The 27,105-nt window shown below is 46.6% G+C and overlaps 4 protein-coding genes across 9 annotated transcripts in view; 1 reads left to right on the top strand and 3 right to left on the bottom strand.

The window, feature by feature from the left end:
• Positions 1-460: 460 nt before the first annotated feature.
• Positions 461-3,839, bottom strand: SDCCAG3 (serologically defined colon cancer antigen 3). The gene is made up of 5 exons (XM_014942738.1): positions 3,378-3,839; positions 2,535-2,608; positions 1,669-1,780; positions 1,274-1,336; positions 461-604 (listed from the first exon to the last, which is right to left on the bottom strand). Exons 1-5 carry the CDS (start codon positions 3,804-3,806, stop codon positions 461-463), a joined length of 822 nt encoding a protein of 273 aa, XP_014798224.1. The 5' UTR covers positions 3,807-3,839.
• Positions 3,840-4,013: 174 nt separating this feature from the next.
• PMPCA (peptidase (mitochondrial processing) alpha) lies at positions 4,014-10,774 on the top strand. Its single transcript, XM_014943008.1, has 13 exons — positions 4,014-4,066; positions 4,179-4,381; positions 4,583-4,662; positions 4,993-5,075; positions 5,367-5,461; positions 5,616-5,716; positions 6,696-6,959; positions 7,430-7,522; positions 7,741-7,859; positions 8,356-8,446; positions 8,571-8,633; positions 8,876-9,020; positions 9,301-10,774. Exons 1-13 carry the CDS (start codon positions 4,014-4,016, stop codon positions 9,468-9,470), a joined length of 1,560 nt encoding a protein of 519 aa, XP_014798494.1. The 3' UTR covers positions 9,471-10,774.
• Positions 10,775-11,000: 226 nt separating this feature from the next.
• On the bottom strand, positions 11,001-21,209 carry INPP5E (inositol polyphosphate-5-phosphatase E). 2 transcript variants are annotated; one of them, XM_014943006.1, is made up of 11 exons: positions 21,075-21,209; positions 19,181-20,252; positions 17,245-17,368; positions 16,829-16,926; positions 15,982-16,106; positions 15,705-15,824; positions 15,345-15,452; positions 14,277-14,438; positions 13,593-13,708; positions 13,064-13,200; positions 11,001-12,395 (listed from the first exon to the last, which is right to left on the bottom strand). In XM_014943006.1, exons 2-11 carry the CDS (start codon positions 20,035-20,037, stop codon positions 12,263-12,265), a joined length of 1,980 nt encoding a protein of 659 aa, XP_014798492.1. In that variant the 5' UTR covers positions 20,038-20,252; positions 21,075-21,209; the 3' UTR covers positions 11,001-12,262. The 2 variants fall into 2 exon arrangements, with proteins under 2 accessions (XP_014798492.1, XP_014798493.1); XM_014943007.1 differs by lacking the exon at positions 21,075-21,209 and having other exon boundaries at positions 19,181-20,742.
• A 397-nt stretch (positions 21,210-21,606) lies between these two features.
• The window catches only part of SEC16A (SEC16 homolog A, endoplasmic reticulum export factor), a 31,480-nt gene continuing 25,981 nt past the window's right edge, over positions 21,607-27,105 (bottom strand). For 4 of the 5 annotated variants that reach the window (XM_014942912.1, XM_014942913.1, XM_014942915.1 and 1 more), the window contains 6 exons: positions 26,534-26,671; positions 25,964-26,064; positions 25,488-25,562; positions 24,792-24,851; positions 23,809-23,883; positions 21,607-23,329 (listed from right to left, as the gene is read on the bottom strand). In XM_014942912.1, the coding sequence (XP_014798398.1) occupies positions 23,261-23,329; positions 23,809-23,883; positions 24,792-24,851; positions 25,488-25,562; positions 25,964-26,064; positions 26,534-26,671 (518 nt within the window). In that variant the 3' untranslated portion in view covers positions 21,607-23,260. The remainder of the gene's footprint in view (positions 23,330-23,808; positions 23,884-24,791; positions 24,852-25,487; positions 25,563-25,963; positions 26,065-26,533; positions 26,672-27,105) is intronic. The other variant, XM_014942914.1, reaches the window with a different exon arrangement.

Below are 27,105 nucleotides of genomic sequence, written 5' to 3'. Positions count from 1 at the left end.
CAAAACAGCCAGAATGCTTTGGTGGCGTTTTTTTAATAAAAAAAATAAAAACCGTCTTTTTTCAAAATGCCATTTATCCAAACTGCAGCCTTCACTGCTCGGAGTGAAGCAGGAATCTCAAAGAAATAAAGTGTAAGAGACTTTGAGAGTCTAAACACAGCAGTTTTAGATCGATTAAAAAGAAATAAGACACATTCTAATTATATTTATTACCTAAACTTGGAGGAAAATACCCAGTAGGTAAGTAAGAACATGGGTGGGCTGATCATGATGGGCCCAGGGCAGGGGGGTTGGAACTCAATGATCTTTGAGGTCCCTTCCAACCCAAACCATTCTATGATTCTATGATCTGGTATCCAGAATACAAGAACCTGAGTTTCAGTCCTAAAAATTCCACTAAAAACTTAAGTGTGATCTCAGAACTAAGACAAAGGGGTGGGAGAGTCAATGTTCAAGCGACTCACTTTATGGAGGAGCGGGAGCTCGTCACGACGGCGAGGAGGTTCTGCAGGGCCAGGTCCGCGTTGCGCTTCACAGCGGCCAGGCTGGCCGACTGCCCCGACCTCAGGGCTTCGTTCTCTGTCTTGTAGTTCTTCAGCTGAACCTGGGGAGGAAAAGGCCAAAAAAGGTATGAAAAATAACTGCAAAACTCCAGCAGATACTTCACAATTCTGAGCAAGGGACAGCAACTCATGAGCAGATCCTGACTGCCTGGAGAGGATGTCCTTCCAGCTCTGGAGAGCATATCCTGACAAAAAACTACAGCTCAGAAGCCTAAATTAAAGCTGAATTTTCATTTTCATGCCAGCCTGCAGCCCAAAATCTGCTCTTTTCACTCCAGCTTGTGGCCTATTCAGACTCCGACAGCAGGGAGGGGGCTGTTCTCTGACCCGGGTGGTGTCACCCAACACTCCGCGGGCACTGCCACCCTCTCTCTAATTAATTATCTCTCCAGCTTCTCTCCCTTTTCTGTTGGGCGCCTTCCTGCAGCTGAGCCCCCCCTTCACCCCATTGCGTTACAGCCCTCACAGGTCCCAACGGTGTTTGAACATCACATGAAACTTCACCAAAACCATCAGTGAAGCACCACACGTCGCAGAAATGAAGTCAGCAAGAACTGAAATGTTCTAGCCTAAAACATCTTCTATAGCATCTGCTGGGAAAAGTGAGACATGCTTAAAAGTCTTCAATATTCTTTTTATAGGTTTGATTTCAAGGTGCACACTTTCAGTCTCTGTACAGCCAGGGAGACCTCAGGAACACTGCTTCCTACCTGAAGTAGCGCGTTTTCCTGTTTCAGTTTCGTAGCGTTGTTTTCTGCTTTAACAGCCCGTTTCTGAAACAGAATCACAGAATCACAGCGTGATATGGGGTTGGAAGGGACCTCTGGAGATCATCCAGTCCAAGCCCCTGCCAGAGCAGGGCCACCCAGAGCAGGTCCCACAGGAACGTGTCCAGTGCTCTCGGTAATAAATGGAGTTCTAGACCAGGGCACAGTCTTCTATAAGGGAACACTTCAAACCCATGTCAGAGCTGTTTAGTGCTCACATTAAAGGGTGAAGGAATCACTTCAGCTTCCCTCACTCTCCTGGGGAAGGAAAAGGAACAGAATTACACAGTTCCACCTCCAAAAAAGCTTGTGCTTCTGTGGCAAACGCCAACACGTACCGTCATCAGCTGGAGGTTTTGCTCCACGTGTTGCACCATCGCTTCCAAATCCTGCGCTTCTTTTTCTTCTTTAATTTTATTTTCCTCAAGCTTTCTTTCAAGCTTCCTCATCCTTAAAAAACAGGAGAAAATACGCAGTAAGCTCTTGTAGCATTAAATACCTTAGTAAGAAAATTCTAGGGAAGAATCAAGAAACATTCATTTGTGTTGTAAGAAAAATGAAGTCTTCCCACAGAAGTACAGTTCCAGGTTGTGGCTCAGGGGATTTCTTTGTTCAACATCCATTAGTGTTAAAGGGTACTATGGAAAAAGGCCATGCAGAAAACACAGCCATTCACAATCAGCCTAAATAAGGGTAATTCTGAATCCAATGGTCACCATGGAAGCATCAGCTGCCTTGCTGTGAGGAGCAGCAGAGTGCAGAGGAACTTCAGAAGTTGCCACCCTGGACTAATCAACGGGTTGTTTAACCTCAGGAAATTCAACTACCCCAGTACCAAGCTGCTCACCAGCAAAAATAAAAAAAATGCTTTTCTTGCTTCAAAGGAGAGAGGCTAAGATTCATTATTTTGTTAGTCTGAAGCTTTATGAAATGCATCCTGTCAAGCTCTACCCTCATTTTCTTTCACCACCTAAACTGCACGAAACACAAGCCACACAAGCACACTCATCAGATGTCAGCTTGCCACTTACTTTCCAAGCCCTTTTCAATAAGAAAATCAGGTTGGTTAAAGCTTTTTAACAAACAGCATAGATTTCAACTACATTTTTCTTCTTTAAAGACGCTGACTGTTTCCAGTGAGCACCTCTTCTAAGACAGCTCCTTGCTTATGTGGTTACTTTCCCCCAAACTGTGGCTTACGCACTTGTCTGCTTGAGTTTCAGAGAAAATCTGAAGCTTATTGATCTTGCTTCTCAAACTGGCATTCTCTTCTTTTAGCTAAAAAAATAAAAATTCTCATTAGAAATGAGGGTGCAGCTTCACAACACTACTAACACTCAAAGACCAGTACCAGAAGAAATACGCAGCTTTAACTCTAGCGCTGGAAAGTCTTGCACTTGCTATTCCATTCAAGCTTACTTTTGCACTTAGTTTTCCCCTCTCAAAACCATTTAACTTCTTTAACCCTGTGGGGCACAAAAATGTGGCAGCAAGCAACCAGCGCTGATGTGACTAATCAAATGCTGTCAATTCTAAATTAATATGACCTCAAGAGGCGAGAGCACGAGGAAGTCATGCAAAAAGCAGCAGACAAGGTACTGGATCAGACTCGTGCTACAGAGTTTTTCAGAGCCAATTCTCTTCCGTAAGCATCCCTAACAAGCTACCACATAAGGCACAGCCCTCACTGACAGCACGCTTTGATAACACCTGAGGCTGACACCAAGTTTCTGGAACAACCTGGTACAGGAGCTCGGAGCTCGTCTGACAGCAGATGGAGCCCACAGGGGACCTTTGTGTCCACCCTGAGAAAGGTGCTGGGCGAGAAGATGAGGTTATCATAGAATCATAGAATGGTTAGAGTTGGAAGGGACCTCAAAGACCATCCAGTGCCACCCCCCTGCCCTGGGCAGGGACACCTCCCACCAGACCAGGTTGCTCCAAGCCCCATCCAGCCTGGCCTTGAACCCCTCCAGGGATGGGGCAGCCACAGCTTCTCTGGGCAACCTGTTCAGTGCCTCACCGCCCTCACAGGAAAGGTTCCTACCTCCTCGTAGCTGGGCTGCCGCAGGGAGGGGAAGCCCGGCCCCGGAGGCGCCCCGAGGGAAGCCCCGCTCGGGTCCCCGCCGCCCCCCAGCCCCGCGCCCTCCAAGAAGAAGGGCGAGGCGGGGCCCGCGGCGGCGAGGTGGGCCTGCTCCACGGCCGAGGGCTGGTAGCTCCCGCTCCATTCCTCCTCATCCTCATCCTCTCCCAGCGGCGCCGGATCCGGGAACAAGAGGGGGCCGAGGCTCGGGCCGGCCGGCGCCGCCGCCTGCGGAGAGCAGAGAGGCTGAAGGGAGTCGCGTCTCTGCCCGGGACCTGCCTGGCGAGAATCGCCCGCCTCCTCACCGCTCCGGGCTTTGCTGCGAACGAACTCGTGGAAGGAGAAGGGGTTGGGCTCGGCCGGGCCCGCCGGCGGCGACCCCCCAGCCGCCATGGCCGCCCCCGCTGGCTGAGGCGGAGCGGCCACAGACCGCGGCCTCAGAGCGGGCCCCGCCTCCCTCAGAACGGACCAATTAGCGAGCGGCAGCCACGCTCTCACCCAATCGCCTCCTCCGAGCACCGCCTCTTTCCCCGCCCACCCGCTCCCCCGGGGTCAGCGCGCCTGCGCAGTGCCGCCCGCTGGCTCCCGGGTGACGGCAAGATGGCGGCCGCCATGGCGTGGCTGCGGCGGGGCGTCTGGGTCCCGGCCCGGCGGTGAGGAACGGGCTGGGGGCGGGGGATCGGGGGGGGATGCGGCGGCCGGTGACAGGTACAGGGAGGTGCCGCCGGGCTCGGCTTCCCTGACGGACCTCCCGGTGTGCCGCAGGTGCGGGCTGGCGGCCGGCCGGAGCTACAGCGGTGGCGGCGCCTACCCCAGCGTGTCGCTGACCTGCCCGCTGCCCGGTGTGCCCAAGGCGGTCTTCGCGGCGGCCGAGGGCCGGGAGCGCTTCGAGACGCGGGTGACGGTGCTGGAGAACGGGCTGCGAGTCGCCTCGCAGAAAAAATTCGGGCAGTTCTGCACCGTGGGCCGTGAGTAACGGGCACCGGGCGGGGGGGGGCTGAGGGGGACACCGGGCCCGAGGAGCGGCCTGAGCCGGGGACAGCCACACCGGGCCCGGCTGGGGGAGCGGCGGTGACACTTCAGCTCCCCCGGGGGGTCTGGGCTGTGCCTGAGGAGCTGGGGGAGGAGAAAAGTCACGCTGAGTTTTTTTTTTCTCTTCCTAACGCTAGTTCTTATAAATTCGGGATCGAGACACGAAGCGAAATACCTCAGCGGGATCTCCCACTTCTTGGAAAAGCTGGCCTTCTCTGTGAGTACCCTTCTGGGCCTTACTGGGGGGGGCAGGGTCTGTGGGAAGCACCGTAAATCTGTGCAGCAGTAGGGCAACAGGGGGAAAAGAGAGAGAGCAGTGAGGGCAGGGTCTGCTCCTCACAGCAGCACCGAGGGTTTGAGCTGTTTACGTGGACAGGGAGGGTATTCCTGGTTGCTACAACTATATTTTGAAAGCCCCTTGTGCTTTCCCCTCCGAGGTTGGTGAGTATTTACCAAGCCCTTAGACTTCCAAGAACGTAGATGCTGCTTGTTCTGGGCCACCCTGGAGGATTTTAGCATTTCGTAACACTGGTATCTTCATTCTTAGTCCACAGCGCAGTTCGGCAGCAAAGATGAAATTCTGCTCACCTTAGAGAAGCACGGGGGCATTTGTGACTGCCAGGCATCAAGGTACGAGGCTCTTTCTCTGTGTTACCTGGGTGGCTGGAACACTGACAGTAGTTTGAGTCGTTTTTCCTGGTGTGTGACAGTAAAAGCCAGTTCTCCAAGCAGCAGAAATCCATCTGTGGCAATTGCTAGGAAGCTACAGAAGTGAACCCGAAAGGGTTCTAAAAGTCAAATCTGTTTCCTTTTGAAAGTATTTAACGATAATGGTCAAGTGGCTTTATCTGTGATTTCCTGATGCACGTTTACTGAATGATTGTGACTTCTGAGGGCCAAACCCATCTGCTTGTGTTGCAGGGACACCATAATGTATGCTGTTTCTGCTGACGCCAAAGGCCTGGACACGGTGGTCAACTTGCTGGCTGATGTAGCCCTGCAGCCCAGGTTATCAGGTCTGGGAACACAAGTCTCTGTCTCAAAAAGACTTCTGATGCGTGACTCGCTATTAGAGTTCAGAATTCTTCATTAGAGCGAGCTCATCAAGAAGTTACCATGTAGCAACTGGGTACTTTTTCTGTTATCTCTTGCTTTTCTCTCTTATTACAGATGAAGAAATTGAGATGACTCGCATGGCTATCCGATTTGAGCTTGAAGACTTGAATATGAGACCTGATCCAGAGCCTCTCCTCACCGAAATGATCCACGCGGTAAAACCCTGAAAAGCCCTACCTGGTGTACAGACACGCTGCGTTCCCTCCCTGACACAGGGTTTATCTCAGACTATTCCGAAAACAGATTTTTTTTGCTACTCAATTAGATTTCAGTGGTGAGAGGGAGAATTTTGCTCTCCCTCCACTTAGAAATCCTACATTCTACACACATTTAAGATATTAACGTGAACTAGAACTATCTAAGACTTATCTCTGTTGACACGAGTGACAGCACGTTGATGAGTTACGCTGACATGAGCGAAACAGCGCTCAGCCTTTCCTCTCTTACATCCTTCAGCTGGGCATAATGCTAAAACAGAAAGAAAAGGTTTGGATGGAGGGGGGCCCGAGAGGTGATTGTCCCCCTGTACTCGGCACTGGTGAGGCCTCACCTCGAGTACTGTGTCCAGTTTTGGGCCCCCTACCATAAAAAAGACATTGAGGTGCTGGAGCGGGTCCAGAGAAGGGCGACAAAGATGGTGAGGGGTCTGGAGAATAAGTCTTATGAGGAGAGGCTGAGGGAACTGGGGTTATTCAGCCTGGAGAAGAGGAGGCTGAGGGGAGACCTTATTGCTCTCTACAACTCCCTGAAAGGAGGGTGTAGAGAGATGGGGGTCGGTCTCTTTTCTCAAGTCCCAGGCGACAGGACAAGAGGAAATGGCCTCAAGTTGCGCCAGGGGAGGTTCAGGCTGGATATTAGGAAAAAATTTTTCACTGAAAGTGTTCTCAGCCATTGGAATGGGCTGCCCAGGGAGGTGGTTGAGGCCCCATCCCTGGAGGTGTTCAAAAGACGGGTTGATGTAGTGCTGGGAGGTCTGGTTTAGTGATGATGCTCCTTGTTTGTTGTGCGGGTGTCTATTTTTGTCAGTGAGGTTGACGGTTGGACAAGATGGTCTTTGAGGTCCCTTCCAACCTAGAAGATTCTGTGATTCTGTGAAATTATATACGGTGCTTTAATCTATTTGTTTCCTTATAGGCAGCCTACAGAGACAATACAGTTGGACTGAACAGGTTCTGCCCGGTGGAAAACACTGAGAAGATCGATCGGCAGGTCCTGCACTCCTACCTGCGCAACTACTACACCCCAGACAGGATGGTGCTGGCCGGGGTGGGCATCGAGCACGAGCAGTTGGTGGAGTGTGCCAGGAAACATCTGCTGGGAGTGGAGCCGGTGTGGGGCAGCGGGCAGAGCAGGGACGTGGACAGATCCGTGGCTCAGTACACAGGAGGCATCGTCAAGGTAAAAGGAAGTGGGACCCGGGGGGAGGTGGCATCGTGTGCCTCTTCCTGGCTGTTGGGGAGGTGATAGGACAAGAGGAAACGGCTTCAAGATGCACCAGGGGAGGTTCAGATTGGATATTAGGAAAAAAATTGTACTGAAAGGGTTATTAAGCGTTGGAACGGGCTGCCCAGGGAAGGGGGTGAGGCACCATTTAAGAGATGGGTTGACACAGTGCTTAGAGACATGGTTTTTATCAGAGTTAGGTTGATGGTTGGACTAGATGATCTTAAAGGTCCCTTCCAATCTAGACAATTCTATGATTTCTCTATAAGCTTTGCTTTTCTAACATTACATATTGTTCATGAACATAAGCCAAAACTGGCCATGACAGCCATTTTCCAGGTAACAGGTTAATTCCTGGGAATGTATCAAACTGGATACAACAACAGGGAAAATCTGCCCTACTAACCTGTCTGCCTTTCCCACAGGTTGAAAAAGATATGTCAGATGTGAGCCTGGGCCCTACTCCCATCCCAGAGCTTACCCACATCATGATTGGGTTAGAAAGCTGTTCGTTTTTAGTAAGTATCAACCTAAAATCCTTTGTTTTGGGTGCCCTGGTCTCAAGAAGCATTGGCCCTCTTGCTGCACAAACAGACAAGCAGCTTTTTCACCGACAGTTTGATAAGGGCACTGACCTTTACATTCTTCTTGTGCCATCTTTCTTCCTGGCTCTTCACTCATCCCAGACCCTTGAGAGCTCTGCTGTTACCTGACTGAATTTCTTGTTGTGATTCAGGAGGAAGATTTCATTCCCTTCGCAGTGTTAAACATGATGATGGGAGGCGGTGGCTCTTTTTCAGCCGGAGGGCCTGGCAAGGGCATGTTCACCCGCCTGTATCTCAATGTGCTCAACAGGTGGGTTTGTCTTTCTGTGTAAGGGACAGCAGAGCAGTCTTCTCTAGCAGGTTCTCATGGACGGCTTCATCTTTTGAAAGCCAACACCCTGGGTTTTACATCAGCTTATTCCCAAGAAACACCCAAGACTGGTTTGTCTGTGGGCATTTTGCGAGGGTGAAAGCAAAGGGCAGAAGTCATCAGGAATCTTGTCTTCCCCCACTATACCAATCCCTCCTTTAATCAGGGGACAGTAACGGAACTGGCAGCAGCCACCAGTGTTATTCTGCTCCGTGTCATTCTGGGTTTGGCCTCAGGCACAGGTGGGGAGAAGGAAGTAGCTGGCACATACAGAAATCATGGCAGAGGCAGGAACTGACAATTCTCATTGGCACCACCAAGAATCCTGGAAATGCACTAGGAGGGGACTCGCTGTCCATGTTTGTTTCATTTTTACATTTAAATTCTTTAAAAAAAAATAAAAAATTAAATACTAATACTGTTTGTATACCCACAGGCACCACTGGATGTATAATGCAACCTCTTACCACCACAGTTACGAGGATACAGGTCTCCTGTGTATACATGCCAGTGCAGATCCAAAACAGGTATATAGCTCAGAATTCAAAGGCAGCTGTCCTTAAAAAGGAATCACATCACTTATTACCAGGCAGTAATGTTAATAAAAATAAGTATTGTTCTAATCTTCTTTCCATTATCTGTTTTCCCTAGGTTCGAGAGATGGTGGAAATCATCACAAGAGAGTTCATTCTAATGGCAGGAGCAGTAGGAGAGGTCAGCACCCAAACTTACATGCTGTGCCCACAGCCTTTGAGCTGAAATCTTGCACTGCACTGACCTTGCTAGAATGGATTTTTGTAGATAAGCATGTTAAGTATTTCTGTAAAAGAAATAATAATAATTTTAGCAACATATTCACAAAGAGGCAGGTGTTCCCAGAACTCTTACGTGGCATCTTGGAGAGCAGTGGCCAGACTTTTTTTAACCATCCGTTTGTATTTGCTGCTCATTTACAGGTAGAACTTGAGCGAGCGAAGACGCAGCTGAAGTCCATGCTCATGATGAACCTGGAGTCTCGGCCAGTTATCTTTGAAGATGTGGGAAGGCAAGTGTTGGCCACAAACACAAGGAAGCTGCCTCACGAGCTCTGTGCCCTCATCAGTGAGTAGACAATGCTTTGTCTTGCCTTGACCGAATTGTAGGTACAATTGGGTGGGGGGGGAGCAACTTAAAACATATTCTTGTAACGCAGATGAATTACCTTAGAAAGCACAGGGGCATAAATACTACAAATCTGTATTTCAAACCAATCTTCTCAATTGCTTGCAAGCTACCACAATGCTTGTTTTTATCAGGAGGAAGGAAAAAACAGAAGCACGGTAGAGAAGGTCTAGAGTTAATGACAGTTGTCACAGCTCTGGCTTTTTTTTTTTCCCTGCAGGTCAGGTGAAACCTACTGATATCAAGAGGGTGGTCACTAAGATGCTTCATAAGAAGCCAGCTGTGGCTGCCCTGGGCGACTTAACAGATTTGCCCTCTTACGAGCACATCCAGACGGCGCTTTCCAGCAAGGACGGGCGGCTCCCTCGGCTGTACCGGCTCTTCCGATAAAGCAGCGCACCCCGCGCCCCTGACAGACTTGCTTCTTTTTTTAAGATATTTTTGACATTATAATATTGCTGCGAGCCCTCTTCCCCCCATCTTTCCAGGCATACTGTGCAGACATGGAGCTATGCGACAGCTGAACAAAGCTGCTTCACGACTCTGGACCGTGAGGAGCTCGTTGTGTTGGGCTCAAAGGCCCACCCTGGCTCTGGGGCTTCGGCCCTCCAAGTAGGTTACAGCCTTCTCTTGGCATTGGGGAGAACACAGCAAGCCAAAATATTCATCACTACAACTGAAAGCATGTTATCTGAGAAGTCACTGCTGTGTTATCACTTGATCATAGCAGCAGTAGAGGTGGGGCTGTCACACGGGAGGTGCTGGTGTGTGCCCTTCTGGTGGGATGTGGTGGCACCTAAAGAGGCTGGGCTTATGGATCTGAATTCAAAGAATATTTATAGCCATTACCAAGGTGAGCAAAGACTTGGTCAAACTGAATTAGGAAAATACCAATTGTTATCCATGTGAGTAACAGGATTCCTGCAGTCCAGGTTTTGTTACAAGCATCATGGATCCATTTCATCGGTGTAATTTACCATCTGTAGTACTATTATAAGTTACATGGCTGGAAATAAATAACTTCATCATTTTGCTAGAGCTCAGAGGAGAGTAGACTTATGGCATAACTAAGTTTCTGTAGAGAGATACTGTATGTAATGCTACATGGACACTTAGTGTAGAATTAAAGCAGTCCTCTTCTTTGGGTTTTTCATTAAGTGAACTACGCTAAGGAATAGAAGTTCTTTTACTCCTGAGCTGGTACCAAAACAGGAAGTTATTAAAGTTGCTGCTGCATCCTACTTCCTTCAAATTGTCACATAGATGAACTTAAGGCCTTGCAAAAAGAAGACGTAATGGTCAGTCTCAGAGCAGAGCTGGAGCTCAGACCAAAATGATGTTCAGAAAGCTCTTTAAAGTGAGTGACACGAAGGTGAGTGCCACTCGTATGATATACTGAAGAAGACCCAAAAGAGAGGAAATTAAACATTTGACTTACATAATCCCCTAATATATGGGCTTAAAAATGTCGAGAGCTGCATTGCAGCACTTCACTGGCTCGATGAGCGTTGTAAAGAGCAATCAAACTGGGAGCAGAACACGGTGAGGCAGCTACTACCTGCTTTACCCCCACACCTTTCCTCCTGCAACTAGAAAAGATGTTGCATCGCTTCTTGTGGAACCCACAGTATGAGAGTCCTGTTCAGTTGTTGTGTATGTTCATAAGAAAATAAAGAGACCTCTGAATGACTGGAGCAAGTAGTAAGAGTTCTGAAATTCATCAGCTAATGGGCTGGGTTTCTTGAACTGGCTGGTGAAATGGGCTTTGTTTGTTCAATGCAAATGATTCCCAAAGGAATCTGTCCCTTTTTTTCCAGCTGAAAGACAAACAGCTCAGGTCACCCCAACGGTTACCGTCCATCACACAAAGAACTCTGGTTCTGACAACCCTGCAATAAGAGCTGGTTCTCATTTAAGGTATTGCATTAATTTATTTTTATTCCTTTAAAAAGAAAGGAAATCCAAATACCTGATGGCTACAGACAGGTCAGTGCCATAAATGTTTGTACCGCAGAACAGAAGCTCTGTCTTGGACAGGTTGCATAGTTAGCAGCACTTCCTCCAAGTTGTTTGCACGCTGTTTTATCTACTAAGGTGATTAATGATCCAGCCAATCTGTGCCCATGAAGTATTAGCTGTACTGAACGTTTTACCAGTGCCATACTGGTCAACGTAGTATGTTTAGCCTTAAGACAACACTACTTGAAAAAACGGCAAGTTATTCACAGTTGACGGAATTGAAAACATAAAAAAACCAAAAGGAATTAACCGTAATCAGAGGTAATGAAACTGCATTGGTCTGAGTTGCTGCAGTTTCTCTGCACACTTCCCATGTACCCTCCCTCGACATTGTCATCGCTTTGGTGAAGCATCACACAGTGGCTGTACTTGATTTTCAACTCGAGCCTCCTGCTGAAGGCAGGTGGTGTTTTATCAGCCCTGGGGAGGGCAAACGAGTTGAGTCAAGGAAGGGATTGTTCTGAGCACTCTCACCAGCCAAATATACAGAGTGAGAGACTGGTATTTCCCCCCTTAGCAACAGAAGGCCTAGAGAATAATTGCTGAAAGGCAATGTTTCTACACTTCAGATATACAGTAGTACATTCACACAGGTCTTGCTGTAGAGGACCAAAAAGGCCCAATGCAGGAGCACCATCCTTACACAAAACTGCCCCAGTCTCCTCACTGGTCCCTGTTACGCTTTTTACAGAATACTGTACACTTGGTTACAGGCAAGGAGAAAAAAACCCACAAGCCCATATCATATGTGTGTTAACCAGACCAACTCAAACAGACAAATTCAAAAGTGTTCACCTTTCTGCAGGCTTTTCTTAGGTCCCCTGCCCCTGGTCATGCCAATTCCAGAAGCTGTGCTCCCCCAGCGTGGAGTCATCTTAGAACCAAAAGACTGTACCTGGTCACTTCCAAAGATAGTCTGGTTAAAAAGAAATCAATTACATCTGTCGGGATGGATGTCCTAAATATCCGACTCCATTTTCTTCAGCAAAAGCACTTGAGCTACATGGATTAGCTCATGCAGATGGAGGATGAGGTTTAAGACATTCTTCACAAGCCACAGCAACTGCCAGAGGTGCTTAGGCAGACAATTCCCTGCAGAGTTTGCCGTGGCCTGAAAGCCTCTTTCCGGGCACCTCTACCACAAGCATCGCAGAGTCCTCAGCTCAGGAAATGCTACAAATGCTGCTGGATTTTTGGTCCTTTTGCTCTTGCCGTTTCTGAAGTTCCCTTGTGATCCGCCTCTTTATTCCGATTAAATAGAGTTCTCTGTCAAACTGCCCTGCAGCAAGTGGAATGCTGCAACAGAAACACAAGCAATTAGATCAGGGCACAAATACAACCTTCTCGTTTGCCCAACACTTCCCAACTAGTCCATACAATAAAGGTCAGAAACCTGTTTTTGACTTTCTTAAGGCATTCGGCTACTGCTGTGGGAGAAAATGGGTAAATCCAAGTTGTTCTTCCACAGCAGTAAGTTGAGATTTTTCATGATACATTAAAATGAAGAAAATACTGGCTGTAAAAGGCAAATGCACTTTCAATTTAAGCATGAGCAGGCCTGCATTCATAAGGGGCAAAACACACCCATTTGAAAAGCTAAACTAGTTTCCTGTTAACCTGGTGTGTTCGCTGTACGGCTCATGCACAACAGGGGGAAAATGTCTGTGCTGAGAGGAAAACCAGAGCTGCATCTCAGCTAAAACACAGACTTACAGTCCATCGCAATGGACTCTGTTTATCTCCCTCAGGAGGATTAAGGGACCTGGCAGCAGGGATTTCAGATGTCAGTGCAAGGTTTAAGCGCTCTTACTGGCATACATTGGGTAAAAAACAGGCTGCTAAGTGCTACGTGGGATAAACTCTATTTCAGGAACTCTCCTGAGAGGACAAACTCGGAACAGGAGCATATCCCAGGATCTCAGCAGCCATGTGCAATCACACAGAGTGGTTGAGGAGGTACTCACTTGTCTCTGCCAGGTCTCACTTTCACACGAAACAAGGCAAAAACGGGCCGATGGTCTGAAGTTTTGATCACAGGACAGGAGGAGTACTTGACAGCCTGGATGTCGTCTCTGTACCGACTGCGGAACACAACCCGGTCCTGGGAGGCAGAGAAAAAAGGGGAGACTTGATGGCAACTCCCTTTGCACACCCACCCTGGAAAGAAGCACCGGTTCCCGAGAGACAAATCCATTCATTTATCACACTCCACTTAGTGAAATTAAGTGTCTTGGGCTGGGACACATTAATGAAGAATGTGTGTCTGATCCCAATAGCGGTTCTGTGCCCAGCTCCGAGCACAGGGGAGGATGCACTGGAATGGGATGTAAGGCAGGGAAAATGAGATTAGCAGCCTGTGCCAAACTCTCCCTGGGCTCACAGATTCAAACCAGTTCCACGTGCCCTCTTGCCCTCAAGCAACAAATCTCAGCAGGGCTAAGAATCCCCTTTGGAGGGAGAGGTGAGGCTGAGCAGCTCTGAAAGCATCCTTACCGTGTAGGAAGGAGTCCTTTGTTTGGAAGTGGTGTCATAGCTGTCCTTTCCTATGTCAAACTTGTAGGAAGGACGGAAATTAATGTCAGCCTCTTGGAATCCCTTGAAAATAGACCCTGTAAGGGAAAGGGAGAACAGCATGAACAACAAATTCCTCCTTCCTAAGAACCTGCCACACTTTCTGCATTGATTCAACGCTGTTTAACTGGTGCTGCCTAGAAACAACAGCCATGTACACAAATGACTAGAAAAAACTGGGCTTGGGCTCTAGAAAGGGAGCAAGCTCAAGTTCTTATACAGTGAGGATAAAAATTAGCCAGTGGCTACTCAGTCAGTGGCTATTTAGACAAAGAACACAGTGCGTGCACTTCCCCTTCCACTGAAAGCTCACAATGCTTTGCAAATGCCTCAAACCTGAACGCCCTGGACACTGCCAGAGAATGATGTCCAGTTCATAGAGGAGTCAGATGAAAGAGAGCAGTAAATGGCTTGGGAGATTACACTAAATATAGCAAAATGCTATAGCAAAAAGTCCCTTGTACAGAGTGCCCCTGTATTTGACAACCTGCCTTCCTTTTTTAGGGAAATCAACAAAAGAAAGTAGGGAAAGTCTTTAGGAAATAAGGATTGGGCTGTAATTATTTCTGTTCATGGAGACTCGGGAGAAAACCAGCTGTCCCTCACCCCTACTCATTTCACTGGTAAGCTGGTCATACGCCAGTAGCTTGGAGACATCAGTTTCTGGGTTCTGGTTCAAGATGGAATCCACAGTCTCACGGTCCTTGTTTAGTCGGAAGTTGAAGTCACCAAACCAGAACACTTCATCAAACCGAGTTGTGACATCATCTGCAAATTCAAGCCAGAAGTGTCAGTATAAAGGTAAACATCCTGAAAAGTTCTGAAAGAAAAAAAACCCAAACTTTTAATCCCTGAATTTCCTTTTGACTTGAGGAAAATTAAAGTATATGATGCGGCTACTGCGCTACAGTTGTATGAGGCACAGCTCACTGAGAGTACTGCCAGAGACGTTCAAGGAACAGGCATAAATTCTTTCTTTTCACTACCAGGAGATATAATTCTTGAGCATGTTTTCTGGCTGTGACCATCCCAGACTGTGGTAATAAAAAAACAGTAGAAAATTGAAGCGAAATTTTAAAAAATCATTAAAAAAACATATCTATGGGAGCTAAAAATAGTATGAACGCAAAAACTGAATGCTACACTACAGATGAAGAGTAAATTCACCTTTCTAGAAAAGGGGCTTAGCTATATATCTAGACATCATGTTAACAGCACAATATTAAGAATCAATAATAGAATTTGGCAAACAATATGCCGACCTGTGTATATGCAAATTGAAATAATGTTCTTTCTCTTAAGTCTCGAAATAATTTCTACTTGTTCTAGAAAAGACTTGGAAAATGAAACACATCCATAATATTGACAACCAGTACACCAAAGTTATCATACTGCTGTTCTAAGAAAAAACACATCACATGAAAATTCCTTTCAAATTTTCTCTCTTCCACTCCATTTCAACTTTTTCTCTCAAATTCCCCCCAAAATGATGCCCCACCTAAAAAAAATAATTATGTGAACAGTAACCATTCTCAGACGAAAAGCCCCGTGGCTTCTTTTTGTACCATCTCAAATTAGTGCTATCAATCATTCTCTCTTCCTTAGTGCAGACTGACAGACAACGTGCAAACTCTGTTTGTGTGGGCTCCCCCACAAACATGGTTTCACACTTACTAGAACTGGATCGATAGGGGTTTGTGTCTGGAACATTCTTGGGAAGTGTAAGGGCTTGAATGGTTTTATTGTAGTCCAGTTTCCTCTCGTTCACCTTACTGTCCCCAGCTGAAAGACAGAAATCCCATTTACTGCCAACAATGCGTCATTTTCATTCAATTACCATTTTTGGTTACAACAGCAGCTTCCAAAGGGCATTTGACATTTCCCACATGTATAATATAACCCACACTGAAAAATAATGACAGAAAGTGTGGAAAAAGGGATACAAACATGCAGACTTCATTTTTGTTTAAGTTAGTAAAGCAACCCCCTTCCCCCTCAATTGGGACACTTCTAACAAGAGTGTCAATGTCTCACATGTGAAGTGGGAGGTGATGAAGAGAAAGGAAGTCCCAAAAAACGTGAAGCAGATTCCCAGAGCTCCCTTGGTTTTGATCTGAGACACGATCCGAGTTGTCACCGTGGCATACTCCACTTCTGGAAAGAGAAAAAGAACTTGCTGTTACCAAAAAAAGCCTCTACAGGCAGCGAGGAGGGAAGTCAGGCGAGGGACAGCCCTGGAGGAAAGGACAAGACACCCGATGGCTGCAGTTCTTTCCCTTCCCCACGTTCCAGCTCTTACTGGACCACACACCTGAGCAGAACCAGATCAGGTCCCTGCGAATGAAGACGGACATGTAGAGCACCCCGTGGGCAGCAGAGTAGAGCATGACGTAGTGGGGGCCCAGGGTCTCCTGCAGGCGGATCTCCCACTCTCTCCTGCAGGGAACAACAACAGCTGGGTCACAAGGACAGCACAGGAGACAACAACCGGGACAGGAAATCACAGGAGACAACAACCGGGAGAGGAAATCAGCGTTGTGCAAACAGGGCGATCCCTTTGCCAAGGTGAAGTGAGTGTAAGCAAAACCTCTGCTGCCTCAGTGATGCTGCAGGGAAGGATGGTCAGATTTGCCAGGACACACACGTCTTGCAGAGGCTCTGGGTGTTGGTGGGAGGGTATAACTGCCCCTGCACCGAGCAGCTCTAAATCTGGGGAAAAGAGTCCCACTGGGAAGACACGGTAACAAAGCAGGGTCTGACACGAGGCTTCAACCTGCACTTCTAGGACTGGTCAATCTCAGACAGACTAGACAATTAGAGCAGTGTGCTACTAATGAGCATGTGGCTGGTAGGGCTAACAGCCAGCCCGTGAGCCAGCCCACAGCCAGCCCAGATCCACAGCCAGATGCCCACAGACACCAGACAGCAGTTTCACCATTAGCTGCCCTGGCAACAGGACCAAGTTCTGTATTTACAGAGTTTTGTGACATTTATCTCTAAACCCCATTTCCTCGGGTGCTCACGCAATGGAATTCAGAGTCTTATTAAATGGGTTTATTGAAAATATTAATACGATGGAGACTATTTCCAGATTAATTAAAACCCAAGCAATTAGGTTAACAATAAAAGAGGATGGTTCATTACATTGTTTTTGCTACCTGTCTGGACAGCCTTCTTGAACCCCAATGACATACATGTCCTGGGCATAGTCAGGATCTGTTGGTAATAAGAAGTCATCCAGATTCACAGGAAGTTCCTATTATTTAAAAAAAAAAAAAAAAAAAAAAAAGAAAAAAAAAAAAAGGCAGTATTAGCTATGTACAGATTTACTCAAAAAGTCCAGGCTAAGCTACAAGTCCCACAGCATATGCAAACAATTCACGCTTCAAAATACTAAAAATTCTCACTAAGGTGAACATGCATAACAAGGCCTTGTAATTTAATAAAGACAATTAACTCAGGCTTATGAGGAACATAGTCAGGAACACTAAAAAAACACTGCACCAGTCCTTGCAGTAAAGACAGGGTAGGTTTTCCACTGCCAAGAGACCTGGAGAAACTGATGTGCACAAACCTTCTGACCCTGCATGTTCCAGGTGGCCACAAAAATCCCAATATTCCGATCAGGGAAATATCTGCTGAGTTCTTCTGCTCCCAGTAAGGCACCAGTTGCCAGAAGGCTGCCTTCCAAATAGCTTCTGCGAACAGAAGATGCATAAATGAGCATCTAAGGAAACAACACGACAGTTGGAATAATGATTTGTAACATCTGAATCTTGAGTTAATCAAGAACATGTCTCTAGCTCAAGAAATGGCGTTTAGTATGTATATAAGGAATTTCAGGCAAGAACAATATAAAGTTCCAACCCTTATTGAGAGTTCATGGATCACATGCAAGAAAACAAAACTATGGTCATAAACCAGCCTTTTCCAAGCCAGGACACGAGTATGGTGGGGAGACTGATGATGCAGAGGTTCTGAGATGAGAAGACTGAAGCCACCCAAAGTCTTCAATCCCCCTAGAACTTGCCCCAAACACAAAATGAAGAGATTGGTTTGAAATTTGACTGTCCTGAAGCAGGTCAGTTTACTTAAAACATGAAAATAGCTCCACTGTTCTCAATGTTCTGGCACCAAGTTGTTCCTAATCAAGGATTCGAACTCACATTTTCCCTTCTATTCAGCTCATCAAATTAGCTTTCAAGTAAATGACTTATTGAGTCTGAGGTTTAAAGGAATATCCCATTCAAAAAGGACAGATCTGCCCCACGCCACCTGCCTCTCCAAAGACCACGCTGCTTACAAAAGCAAGGGGTATTGGCAAAAGGACTGCAAGTTAAATAAGCATTTTTAATCTTGCTTAAGCTCTACAGATAACGATGAGATCACGATGCCAGGGAACGCTGCGCGACCCACTGGTCTCCCCAGTGCCCACCTGACTCCAGCAGCTTTGCAGAGGGAGGTGAAGGAAAACCCCTGATGGCAAACAAGAAACAACCTATCTTTGGGGCATTTTTACCCGTTACTAACATTTTAATTTACCTCAGAATTATTTTCCCCTCTACCACTGGCTCCCACTCTTTGGATCAATGATCAGATTTATCCCTCAAGGTCTCACAGACTGTTGTGTATCTGTAACACATAACCTTTAGCTGAGTACTTGGTATCCTTTCCCTTTTACATGTTTCCTGACCTGCACTATTACCAGGAACACTCGTGGCAGTGTCTGTGCTGTGTGCTGGGAGGTCTTCACAAAAAGAGGCTCTGCCACCAACACAAGAAGAGGATTGGAGGCACTAGGAAGAGGATTAATATACCCACCTCAGTTCCCTCCAATCTCTAATCTAAATTTAGCTAAGAATGAAGACAAATGCGCAACCAGAGCAAGAGGTCAGGGCCACACCGGGAGAAAGTGCCGAGACCTGAGTGGAATCAGACTCTTCCTCAAAAGATTCCTGGAAAAGCTGGGGCAGAGGAGCTGCCGTGGGACACCAAAGCAGTTCACAGCCCATGATTTGATCCTGCCAGAAGCCAAACGAGCTCAATATCTGCAGAGGACCCTCAGCACCTTACAGGATTGTGATAGTACTGCATAGTTTCAAGCTAAAACATTTGGGATTTCTTCCTGCCATTTAATATTTCAGTTCAAGCTCAATGTACTTCTAGATTTTAAAAAAAAAGAATAGTTTTCCCAACTGCTTGTGTGCACAGCTACAGTTTCTTAAGTTTCAAAACAGATTACTTAAATACTACAAGCAACTTGACAGCAAATATAACTTCTATATATTTATGTAAAAAAATACTCAGCTGAAAGCAGCAAATTTAGCGTATTTGTAGTAATCTCTTAATCTTCAAGCCATTTCCAGCCTCCATAGCAGGTTAAACAACACACAACAACTTCTATACTTTACCGATTGGTCTGAAGTTCCCAGCCTAGCAGGATTCTGCAAGACAGCCAAATCCCTGCTAACACCCCCCAAAACTGTGCCAGGAGAAGTTGGGGGCCATACCTGCTTCGAACATCCTTGGAGCGAATGGGAGTGAGCAGGCTGAAGGTAGATTTCATGGAGTCCGTGGAGCAATTATCACAGACCATCCCGTTGCCGTGGAGCCTGGTGTCGCTCAGGCTGCTGCTCACCCTCCCAAACTTGTGCTGAGAATAATGTCGATAATCCATACAATCCGAGTCGATCCTATTAGCTGTCCTCAGCGTGTGAGAGGCCACATTGAACTCCACGGGCGGCAGAGGTCGAGCCGGCGTTATTTGGGACAGCCGGGGTTTGCCGCCCGCAAACGCCTTCCCCCGCAGGAGCCCCCCAAAGGCACTGGAGATCTCGGAGGCTCGTTTCCCCAGGTCGGAGGTGCTGCCTCTGCTCTTCCCCACGGGACCGGTTTCCGAGGCATCTGGTGAGCTGTGCAAGGAGTTCTGCTGGCAGCACTGCTGGCTGGGGCTCGCCCTGCCCCTGACGGGAGGGCTGAGGGACGCTTCCTGCAGGGAACCGTTGGAGGAACTCGTCTCGTTGGGATCGGTCAGACTTTCCTGACTCGTTCTAAACCTCCTCCACCTCCTCCAGCTTTTCTCATCCAGAGACGCAGCGCGCTCCAGCCGGGGTTTCCGGGGAGGCCTGGGAGTGATCGATTTGATTTTCATGTTAGCTTTGAGTTCACCTGGTAGAAGCTTTAAGGTTTCATTTAAAGAGGTGCCTACACTTGGAGGATCTTCAAAGGTAAGCACCCCGCTGCCACCAGCCTCCTTCTTGGCTGCTTTGCCAGCTTTTTTAGCGTGCAGGTCCTGCACGGCTCCTCCTTCCATGCCCCGAGTAACACATGCCCCTGAGTGCTGCGGAAATCCATTTGGAGTACTCATCCTCCCCCAGGTACCAGCTACGGGCACTGCTCTGTTTTAGAAGTTCCTCACAGCATAGTTTCCTTCCCTTTGCTTACCCCGTGGGCTCCCAGGGTTTTAACCACGCCAGAAAGACACAGAAATGGGAGACAGCTCAGTCTTTAGTTGAGAACGAAGGGCTGGGGGGGGACGTGTGGGCGGCTGCATTGTCTGCAAAGCTTCAAGAGGTGGGATACCTGGATTTCCCCAAAAAGAAACATGTAAGAACAAAGTTACTGAGCTGTGAATCCTGCTCCTTAAGCAGAAAGCAAGCTCCTCACGGGATCTCCCTCTAGAACATTTCAAACCTTAACATGACCTTGTTAGAAAACCAATGTTATTTTCTTTTTTTTTTTTCAAGAGCAGAGCAGCAAACTGGCTTCCTCACTGCTGTGGGCATCAGGGCTGCACGCAGAGAAGCTTGTGTATGCTGTTGGCATGAAGGGAAATTAAAACAGCACATAAATCACAGCTTGTCCTTCTCCCTGCACCCTGAGTCACCGGCACCTCCGGCCTCGGGGCTGCCCACGGCCAGAGGCCAGGAAATTTCCAGTGATCTCAGCTTCTCCCCTGGTCCCACAGCAGGGACCTCGCTGCTTTGGGCCAACCCCTGGCCCCCGCCACCCAAACTGAGAGAACATCCCAGAAAACATCCCAGGAGTCGTTTTAGGGACACAGACTCGGGGTTCAAGGTAAACTCCTACTTGGAGGGGGGACACAGGTAAACTTAGGGGGGGGAAGCATCTCGTTATTCTGCCGTTATCGTGACCCGACCTTCCCGCCGGCCCTGGCACATCTGTCCCTCCCTGCTGGAAGCACCGAATCCCGTCAGAGCTCACCGCAGCGCTATTCCTCTGCCCGGGGACAGGCCGCCCGCTATCTCCGCCGCCCGGGCGGGAGGGAGAGCTCCCCCAACCCCTCACACCGCCCCAAGCCCTGAGGGGGGAACGAGAGGCTGGACGCGACCCCTCAGGGCCGCGGGGAGCCTCCCCCCATCCCCTCAGAGAGAGCCCACTGACCTGCGGGCCCGCTGCCGCCCCGGCTGACCTCGGTGCTCCTTCAGGGGGCCGCGGCCCTGCAACGGCTGCACCCTAGGGTGGGTGGGCTCAGCCCCCGCCCCGGCTTCTCCCCGCAGCCCCTCAGAGCGGGGCGGGCGGCGGCCCCAGCCCGGCGGGCGGGCGGACGGGCCGAGCGGGCGGCGGTGGAGGCCGCCCCAGCCCCGCCCGTAGCAACGGCGGCGGAGACGCCGGGCTTGGGCTGGGCCCGCCCCGTCAGCGGCAGCGCCCCCCGGCGGCCGGAGGACCGCACCGCCAGCCCCCCGGGTGATGGAGAAATCAATCCTGTAAAACCACGGCATTTAAATAAGCAGTTTAAAGCAAAACATTTTCACACTTCATATTAAGTCTACCGCCTCGATTTTGAACATGACACTGAAGACACCTACGCACTGGGAGCTCCAGCTGCCTCTAACTTTGGATTGTTTCCAAAGGCAGAGGAGCAGTGCCTCCCCCCAGCTCCGTAAAGCAATAACCACAAGAAGTAGCAAAAATGTGAAAGTGCTCCAGAGCGCAAAATATTTTATTTAAGAATTTACAGTGTCAAATCTTACACTTAGGAAAGATAGCCGCTCCCAGCTCAAAGGAAGCCTTCTTGAATGAAGTTGTTTGGCAGTCTCTACTGAAAGGAGAGAAAATCACCAGCAGCCTGGCTGAAGGAGAGGAAAGCCAAGTGTCTGACGAGGTTTCAATTATAGAAAAGTAAACCACACCGAGGGCTGCTGACCACGTCTGGAATTGAGTATGGACCATTATGCAAAGGTTTCTAATCCCCCAAAGAGCATTTTACTGCGGTTACGTACAAACCTTTTAGGACGTAGGTAAGGCTATCGAAATCTCAGAAAGGTAGTGTTATGCAGGAAAAGAAAAACAAAACAAATCAAAACAACAACAAAAAAAAAAAACCAGGGGACCAAAACTGGCAATTTCACATTCAACATTATTTCTACTCACGGGCAGAAATTCAAGTAAAATAAAATAGTTTGGTGGCAAGTTCTAAATAAAATATGGCCTAATGATTTAATAAATATTTAAAGTTTATTTCTCTCTTTGCAGATAATTCAGATTCTTCAGCAAATATGAATGTTGCATATCATGGTTTTCAAGATTTCTTATATTAAACCTAAAGATTTTTAAAGTCCATCGGTAGAGGCCTAAATCCATCTACTTTTAGTATGTTTGAAGTTCAGCCGTTAGCTATTTAAGACCTTGGTTGTTGGTTTTTTTTTTTTTAGTAATGGAAATTCAAGAATAGAGTATTATGCTGATTCTGGCACTCAACAGGAAAAATAAACTTCATCAACTGTCAAGCTGTTCCCACCTTAATTGCCCGGTGCCAGCAGTTGGAGAGAAAGCGAGTAACCGTATTGCACTTAAAAGAACACTCGTCAAATAGTACAGCATGGGCTATGATACAGAGAGCTTCTTTCAGCCTATACAATTTGCTTTACAAGTAGTCTAAAACCACAAACTACATACATACTAGGTAAGATCCAAACCAAATTAGTATTAGATTACAGTCACAGTTTTCATTCCATGTAGGTCAACTTATTTGGATGAGCTGTGGCCCCCTCCCCACTTCAAAAACCACACCAGCACGAGGCGTCTCCCGGAGGAACGAGCGTTTCCAGCCTCACGTGCTGCCAAACCAAGTCCTGTTTTTAACAAGCATCACAATTGTGCATGGTCCTCTTAAGGCCACAGAGCGTTACGTTACAATGTGGACAGGTTTTTTTCCCCCCTGCTGGGAGGGGGAGCATCCTTCAGAAATTAAGGAATCCCTGAAACTATGTCTTCCAAGGTCACACTAGTAGGTTTAAAATAAACTTAAGGAATAAATTGCCTATGCAATTTACAAATAGTTTTTGTAACAGACAGCAACTATTTCCTCCCTTGTGTCTATTCTTTATCACAGCAAAGCTATTTCTAGCCAGGTTTTTTAAAAAGGAAAAGTTACATATATTTCATGTTTGGTAATGATTTGCGGAGATGAGGTGCAAGTAGGGAGACCCATGAAAAAACAAATCACCCATCATTAAACTTCCATCACGTCAGCTGCAGCTAGAACTGATACCATGTGCCATAAGATTGAATAGTTCTTTGTATACTCAGGACACGAGTGAGAATTCCAAATACAAAGCCACTGGACTCTACTTCAATGTCGGATACTTCCTCTGTCCAATTCTTCCCAGTCTTGAACTTCCAGTGGCTGCAGGAGACTGAAAAAGAATAGGAATAAAAAAAACAAAGTTCTGTAAAAGCTCCAACAGGGTAGGTTTAGATTGAACATTAGGAAAGAATCTTTCACCCAAAGAGTGGTCGGGCATTGGAACAGGCTGCCCAGGGAGGTGGTGGAGTCACCATCCCTGGTTGTGTTTAAGGGCCATTTAGATGCAGTGCTGAGGGACATGGTGTAGGGGAAGACTTTGTAGAGTAGGGTAGATGGTTGGACTTGATGATCCCAAGGGTCTCTTCCAACCTGAATGATTCTATGATTCTATGAAAGCATCATACTGGAGACAAAATACAAAAAGGTAGCAATAAAACAAGTTTGCATTCAAAACTTAAACAGGTGCTAGATTGGTCCATGTGCACGTTTAACGCTCTACATGCAACAGTCCAGATTAAGATAGTAAAACATAAAATCATGGGTTTGTTCAATGGTTTTATTCAAAGAGAAGAGGAAGGCTCTACTCACTTGTGCAAATTGTGAAGGGTTGTAGAACGGAACGGCTCCTCCTGAGGGTCCTCCCGCCGGTGGGCCAGCGGCCGGCTAGAAAGCAGATAACACTCAAGTTACAGAAGAGCCACCACCTTCTCAGATGTGCTTTGCTTAGACAGAGCAGATATCCACAGTAAAAATGCCAACAATACGGACAGCACAGCGTATTGTAACAACTGCAAACAGTGCTGGTATTTACGGTTTGCATCCAGATCTTTAGATATCGCTTGCTTAATGTAGAAATTGGCAAAACGATGTCAACATGCACAAACTGTAGATAGCTCGGAATATCCAAAGCATGCAAAAACCAAAACAAGACACCAGTGCCACTTCACTGAATTAGTACCTTCTGCTTTTGTTAGTAGACCTTAGGACTTGCCCCAAAATAAACAGTCTAAGTCAAGTTTTGCTTTACTAAGAAATATCAGAAAGAGTTTGTGTCACCCCTTTATGGTACTGAACTTAGAGCAGTGATGAAGCATTCCTTTCATTCCTACAGGGGCTTGTGCCGATGGAACAGGCAACGGTGTTATTATTGATTTGAGACTGGCAGTAGAAGAACAACAACATTTTGCTTATGTGATTCTTTTGAAGAGGCTTTTTGGATTGTTTCTTTTTTTTTTTTCTTTGTTTAAAAAAAATCAACTGAGTTCTTTGGTATCCCAGAAAAGAACTGATTAAAATTATCAAGTGAATCTCTTAGGAAGGTGAACATAAACAAAAAGCATGCCCAGATTACATGCATTCTCATAAATATGAAAAAAAAAAAAACTCTGAAGGCCCTGTTTGAGTGTTAAAAGGAACACTACATCATTAAATACATATAATGTTATTTCTGTGAAATGAGAAGAGGGGAAAATGACTAAAAGTAGCATTAGTAAGTACTTGAGCAAATGCAAAATAAAGGAGGGGGGAAAGTAAATAAGTTAACATAAATGAGAATGGCCAGCCACATGTACCTGATTAAAATGCTGGCTTACTTCACGTGATAATGAACTCATTGAACTAGAGCGCGAAAGCTACAAAACAGCAAGAACACACAAATACAAAAAAACACAAATAAAAAAAGTCGTCATGCATGTCACTGCCCCAAGCTTTCAGTTGTTTTATTTCATTTGAAAAGTCTCACTGCCAAAGGTTAAACCAACTTCAAGTTAAAAAAAAAAAAAAAACAAAACAAAACCAAAACAAATGTAAAGCCAGAAGTTAGTTTAAATCAAAAAGACTTCTTAAAGCACAAAATTATGTAGATATAGAAAACATTTAGTAGGAACAAAGGCAATGTTACTCTGCCTGACACACAGCAGTCTGTTCTTCTCACTGTGTCTTGCACTTAATATTAGTGAAATTATACGCATGCAGAGAGGCAACAAGAGATCCTCAAACTGCTATTGACATTTTACTCTGAAAAAGGCTTGTGAAAGTCTACTTATATGGAAAAAGGAGATCACATCACAGAATGTAGGACATGGAGCCTGAACTTCTCCTGTGGGCTTAGAGGTCTTTTCTGTACTATTTTGGAGGCAGTCATATGATTCCACCTTGGCTAGTCATCGGCAACCAAATCAGTTACTTGTTGGTTTAGATGGCCCACTATAAATTAATGGTTAAAATACACTGCAAAAGGCATTAGCTAACTTTGAATCAAATCTTACCTCGCCCGATTGGGAGCCATCAGGGTTAGAAACAGGAAGTCCAGATCCAGGAGGAAGGACTGCAGGGTTTAAATACTAAAAACAAACAATACACTTTTGTTTAATCTTCCTTACTATGATGCTGTTTCCCATTTCTGCTATATTGATCCCACTGAAGCAAACCAACATTAACAATACATCAAGGCAGGTGAAACATGCAGTGTATGGCTCTTCCTGTGTTCCTATGTGTCCCTCCTGACACGTACAGCACCCACACCCTGCCAAATTAGGAAATGCATTTTTTCATGGCCTTCCCACTTCTGTTTTCCCTTGCATTTCCCTTCTCCAGATCTTTAACTAAGATGTTGTACACAAACATAATTGTTACAACAACAACATACTTTGTACATGCTGTGGCTACGAAACTACTATTCAGAATCACAAGGGTTTTTATAAGAAGTTTGAATTTTATATAAAAAACATTATTTCTAACCCACCTCTGGTTCAACAGCTGCAGCAGGATCCGCGTTGGTTTGATTTGCAGCTGGTGTGTGCTCTGCTGCACCGCTCCCTTCCACTGGCTGGGGCTCCCCTGGAACTGCACAGGAAATGGGATTTAGGCAAACACACCACCCCAGGGCGTTTGATTTCACAGAGTGAGAAGCAGGGATATCAGCAGAACTGAATTTCTACAATACCAATCTTCTCCCAGGAAAAAAGTAAGTTAAAGGGGGCGGTCTCAATGTTTTTAGGTGCCCCAAGTCATGCTACAAGTCTGCAAGTGGGAGATGTACACAGTTCATACAGATCATTTTGGTGCAACACAGCATGTAGTGAAAGCAGAACAGGGGGGAACATGGTAAGCAAGTGTGCAGGTAAAACCCATTTGTTTTATTGCAGTTCCCAAGACTAATTCTACTTCTAAAACAACTTGCAGTTAATGAGATTGAACATTCTTAAACATCCATTAAAGGTTACATAACACACACACTGGCAGAAGCACAGATGACCATAGAACTATAAATAACCAAACCACCCCCTTACAATTTTATCCACTCGTAACACACCTGAGTTTGGAACAAATACATTTGCAGGAATGGGCATTGGTGCCAAGGGGGCAAACAGGTCTGATGGCGCTGGCACAGCACCGCCGGACTTGGTTCCACCCGGATTCAGGACATCAACATAACGGGCTCTGCTTCCAGCTAAATCGGAAAAATCCAGAAATAACAGAAATAAGCCTTGTGTTAGTCATCCCCATGTCTATTTTGACCAGTCTGCAGGTTAAGCCATCTTTCAGAAATCAAGAAATAATGCTTCAGGGATACAAACAGTAAAACCCAAGTCACAATACAGCTGAGAGAGCAATCACAGCACAGAAGTTAGGCACAAGCAAGGCCAGCAATAGCCACGGCTCCGTGATACCACTGAGTTGCTATCTGCTCCCAACAAACTCCAGAAAGGCCCAGACTTCTGCCTTCACATTTTGTGCAAGAGAAAATGTGAAGCCTTTCATACTTCAGGCATCAGTGCTGCCTGTTACACAGAATCACACAGAATCGTAGTGGTTGGAAGGGACCTCAGAGATCATCGAGTCCAACCACCAAAAAAAAAAAAAAACAAACAAAAAAACCCCACA

This window comes from Calidris pugnax, unplaced genomic scaffold (assembly GCF_001431845.1).
Source record: "Calidris pugnax isolate Ruff unplaced genomic scaffold, ASM143184v1 scaffold102, whole genome shotgun sequence".
NCBI lineage: Eukaryota > Metazoa > Chordata > Aves > Charadriiformes > Scolopacidae > Calidris > Calidris pugnax.
This window is presented reverse-complemented; position numbering and strand designations above follow the sequence as displayed.